The sequence below is a fragment of the Octopus bimaculoides genome, chromosome 1 (genome assembly GCF_001194135.2).
Source record: "Octopus bimaculoides isolate UCB-OBI-ISO-001 chromosome 1, ASM119413v2, whole genome shotgun sequence".
Taxonomy (NCBI): domain Eukaryota; kingdom Metazoa; phylum Mollusca; class Cephalopoda; order Octopoda; family Octopodidae; genus Octopus; species Octopus bimaculoides.
In genome coordinates, this window is record NC_068981.1 from 21,562,174 (window position 1) to 21,567,348 (window position 5,175).

A 5,175-nucleotide genomic window follows, 5' to 3' on the forward strand; every position below is an offset into this window, starting at 1 on the left:
TTTTAAATAAAGTATATATATATATATATATATATATATATATATCATATACACACATACATATGTATATATATACATATTTCATATATATATATAATGTTTCTTTCTGCTATTTTGTTCTAATGACATGAAAGATGTAAGTGTTTAAATGGCTATTTCATAATGTAATGAGATATATAATGTTGTTATATGATTCATAAAGAAGAATGAATGTGATTAATAAAGTAGTTGGTGTGTTTAATTGTTGACTGAAAATTTATTTTTGCCTTGAAAATTTTTCCAAAACATTAGATTAAAATAATTCCTGTTTGATATCTATATCTTATCAGCTAAATCATCATCATTGTTTAACATCCACGTTCCATGCTGGCATGGTTGATGTCTATATTTGATTCATTTGCCACTACATAATTTGTCTTAACATTGTACCTTGTCACATTAAATTTGGTTGATTCAGATTTATTATTTAAATTATATTTGGTAAAGTATCCCAAATTTCTAGAAATATCATGTTAAAACATAATATTTCTAGAAATTTTTATGAACTTGTCTAGAAGATATTTGTAAACAGGTAAAAATTTATATGCATGTGCATTGTTTGAAATTATTCATCTTTCACTCCTGTTTATGTGAAGCCATCAATTTAAGACGTTCAAACAGTTGGTCAGATTCTTATGAAGGATTCAGATTTACGGAAAGTGGTAAAGATCAAAAGGAATCTGAAACAGAACAACATTCAAAAAACTGTTGGTAAGTTTTTAAAGATGTTTATTATCTTTGTTATGTGAAGTGTCTTGGGATGTGTTTTACTAAGCATTTTCTGGGAAAACCAATAAATAAATTATCATGATCATCATCTAACTCCTTAGTAATCAAATTATTCTGTCAAATGCAATGCTTATTTATTCACATTCATCATCATCATCATCATCATCACCGTTTAACGTCCGCTTTCCATGCTAGCATGGGTTGGACGATTTGACTGAGGACTGGTGAAACCAGATGGCAACACCAGGCTCCAATCTGATTTGGCAGAGTTTCTACAGCTGAATGCCCTTCCTAATGCCAACCACTCCGAGAGTGTAGTGGGTGCTTTTACATGCCACCGGCACGAAGGCCAGTCAAGGGGTACTGACAACGGCCACACTCGAAATGGTGTATTTTACGTGCCACCTGCACAATCATCTATTATCTTGTAGCTTTGAGATTTTGATGATGTGTGTATTTTTAAAATGATATTGTAGGGTAGGTGTGAGTAGCTGGATTTGGTCAGTTTGAACATAAAGTAGGTAGAATATGTGGAACTATATTCTACCTATTTTATGGCCAGTTTAAATACCTAAGGGTTAAAGGTCATTTTGCATGCTGGCACGAGAAAGATTATTTGACCCAGTACTGTATGGAATTCCAAGCTCAATTTTATCAAGGTTTCTGTGGCTGGATACCCTTCTTAATGCCAAACACTTTAAAGTGTACACTGGGTACTTTTTGTGCCACCTGACACTAGTGAAGTCACTATGTAACTTGCAAGACAGGAAAAGGAAAGGTAAAACCCCATCAACTGGGGAGGAGAAAGTGGGGCTATGGTATTTGAGAGGCAGAGGTGGCTTTATGCTAGGTGTCAAGAGTGAGACAAGTACAGGTTTCCTGCTATAGAGGAGCTACATGGCTACCCTACATTATATGGGCTGGAATAACTGGTAAGGAAGAAGATAAAGATGCTAGTTAGTGATGTGGTGCCAGAGCAAAGTCTCAGGGTACAAGAAGGTGAGTGCAAGAGAAATTAAGGAGGTACATGAGATTTGAAAATCACTAGAATTTTGAAGTAATCACAAGCAGCAACTTTTTGATGGTGCACCCTTGGAGTTCTTAAGTATTATTTCGTCATCATCATTTAACATCCATATTTCATGCTGGCATGGGTTGGATGGTTTGACAGGAGCTGGTAAGGCCAGGAGTTATATTAGGCTCCTTTGTCTGTTTTGGCATGGTTTCTATGGCTGGATGCCCTTCCTAATGCCAACCACTTTACAGAGTGTACTAGATGCTTTTTACATGACATCAACACCAGTGCTTTTTATATGGCATTAGCATCAGTGCTGTTTATGAAAAATAGATAAATAAATAGAAATATATTATCTAAATTGTCAAATATGGCTGTGTGGTAAAAAAAAGAGCTCACTTTGCTTCCACGTGGTTTATCGGTTCAGTCCTACTACTTAGTACCCAGAGTAAGTGTCTTCTACTATAGCCCTGGACGGACCAATGCCTTGTGAATGAATTTGCTTGATGGAAACTATATAGAAGCTTGTTATGTGTTTGTATGTGCCTTTGTGTCTGTGTTTGTTGCTCCCATCACTTGACAGCCAGTGTTGGTATATTTACATCCCCATAACTTACTACTTCAGCATAAGAGACCAATAGAATCAATACCAAACTTAAAAAGTAAATACTGGGATTGATCTGTTTGACTAAGGTGGTGCCCCAGCATAGCTGAAACCCAATGACAGAATCAAGTAAAAGATAACAGATATGAAACAGGCATCTCTTCCTCCATTTACAGGAACCCTTTGTCCAGCATCTGTTTAGTGCTGGCCTTTATTTTAATTTACATTACTCACCACACTAGGCTTCTTGGTTGGCATTGGTACCTAGGTGGATTTTGACTCAGAATTTATAGAGCCAGGACACAAGGCATTTGACCCAACATTCCTACAGTTCTGCCAAACCAGATTATTATATTTGTATCCTGGTGCCACATAAAAAGCACTGATGACGGTGCCACATTAAAAGCACTGGTGCTACATAATAATCACTGGTGATGGTTCCATGTAAAAAGCATTTGTGATGGTGTCACATAAAAAGCACTCATGCTGTGCCTAGGAGGAGCATCCAACCATAGAAACCATGCCAGAATAGAAAATGAAGCCTGGAGTAGCCTCTCACATTACCAGATCTGTCAAACTGTCCAACCCATGCCAGTATGCAAAAAGTAGATGTTAAATTATGATGATTATGGTGTATCAACCCCAAAAAGATGAAAATCAGACTTGAACTCAGTGAGATTTGATCTCATGACACAGAGAATCAGAACATATTGTGCTAAGCATTCAATCTGACATTGAAATGGCTTTGTTAGTGTGTTATCTTTCCAGATATGATTAATAGCAAATTATACATTGTCTGTTTTGAGCCATTTAAAAAAAGGTATCCACTATTGTGTTTCACAGTATCCAACCATTTTATGATATCAACATCATCATGATCGTCTAACATTGATTTTCCATGCTGGCATGGGTTGGATGATTTCACAGGAGCTGGGAAGCTGGAAAGCTGCACCAGGCTCCATTTGTCTGCTTTAGCATGCTGTCTATGACTGGATGCCCTTCCTAATGCCAAACACTTAATAGTGTATTGGATGCATTTTATATGGCTCCTGGACAAATGCTTTTCATGTAGCACCAGCACAAGTGCTTTTTACATGACACCACCACAAGACCTTTTTACATGACAACAGCACAGGTGCTTTTTATATGGCACCAGTCTTGTCACTATATACCATGCAAGACAAACACCTAGTTGAATGACAGAGATTACAGTTTTACTTAAAGGCTTAAGATAACATTATTAGGCATGACAAATGAATGTGCTAAAAGAAAAAATTTCCAGTACCCCTGCTCTAATTTCATAATCTCAGCCTATATTACATTGCTAACACTGACCATAGATAAGCTTGCATTGTTCAAACATTTACAGACATCATTCAATGCTATAGGTGTGGCTATAACTTCACAGGATATGCTGTCCCAAGATTTTGAAACTTGATCATTGACTAGTCTCTATTTTAAAAATGGTTGGGAATGGATTGCACTAGTTCTGTTTGTGTGTTGCACTGTGTAAATAGGTGTGGTTTATATGAGAGAGGATATCGGTTTGACTAGTAACACTAGTCTTCCACTGATTTCTTTATATGTTATATCTGACTATATTGCTTAGGATAACCTACCATTCAGGTTATACGGAACAACCTGAATTACGTAATCATAGTCTCTTTCTCCCACCCCACTGTATATATGTGGATTCTTATGTAAATAAAATTACAGTTGCATCATTCTACACATGATTGCATCATTCTACACATGCTTTAATTCTAACCATGTAATTACACATATTTGTGTGTGTGTGTGTGTGTATCATATACACATATTTGTGTATGTATGTTTGTATATACATATATATATATATATATATATATATATGTGGGGGGGGGGTATGTATCATCATTCTTGTTTAACGTCTGCTTTCCATACTGGCATGGGTTGGATGGTTTGACTGAAGTCCAATGATTGAGTCAAATAAAAGATAACAGATATGAAACAGTTATCTCTTCCATTTACAGGAACCCTTTGTCCAATATCTGTTTAGTGCTAGCCTTTATTTCAGTTTACGTTACCTACCACACTAGGCCTCTAGGTTGGCATTGGCACATTTTTGGCACCTTCGTGGATTTGGCTCAGAATTTAGAGAGCCAGGACATTTACCACAAGGCATCTGATCCAACATTTCTACAACTCTGCCAAACCATCAACCTAGATTGTTATATTTGTGTCATTATACCACAAAAGGTACTGGTGCCATGCAAAAAGCAATGGTAATGGTGTCACATAAAAAGTGCCAGTGATGATACCACATAAAATGTATAAAATAGTACTGATGCCACATAAGGAGCACCAATGCTGGTGCCACATAAAAAGCATTCGTGCTGATGCCACATATAAAGCACTTATGTGGGTTCCACAAAATGCACTAGTGATGGTGCCACATATAAAGCATTCAGTAAAGTGGTTGATATTTGGAAGGGCATTTAGCCATAGAAACCATGCCAGGATGGTCAGTGGAGCCTAGTGCAAACCCCAGCCTTACCAGCTCCTGTCAAACTATCCAACCCATGCCAGTATGGAGAAAAAATGTTAAATGATGATGATGATGATGATGATGTATCAGCCCCAAAAGGATGAAAAGCAAACTTGAACTCAGTGAGATTTGATCTCAGGACACAGAGAATCAGGACATATTGTGCTAAACATTCAATCTGACATTGAAATGGCTTTGTTAGTGTGTTATCTTTCCAGATATGATTAATAGCAAATTATACAATGTCTGTTTTGAGCCATC

General features: G+C 36.7%; 1 protein-coding gene across 1 annotated transcript in view; it reads left to right on the forward strand.

Moving 5' to 3' along the window:
• The window catches only part of LOC106880661 (GATOR complex protein WDR59), a 126,048-nt gene that overhangs the window by 111,178 nt on the left and 9,695 nt on the right, over nucleotides 1-5,175 (forward strand). Inside the window, exon 24 of the mRNA XM_052974485.1 lies at nucleotides 636-750. Within this exon, the coding sequence (XP_052830445.1) occupies nucleotides 636-750 (115 nt within the window). The remainder of the gene's footprint in view (nucleotides 1-635; nucleotides 751-5,175) is intronic.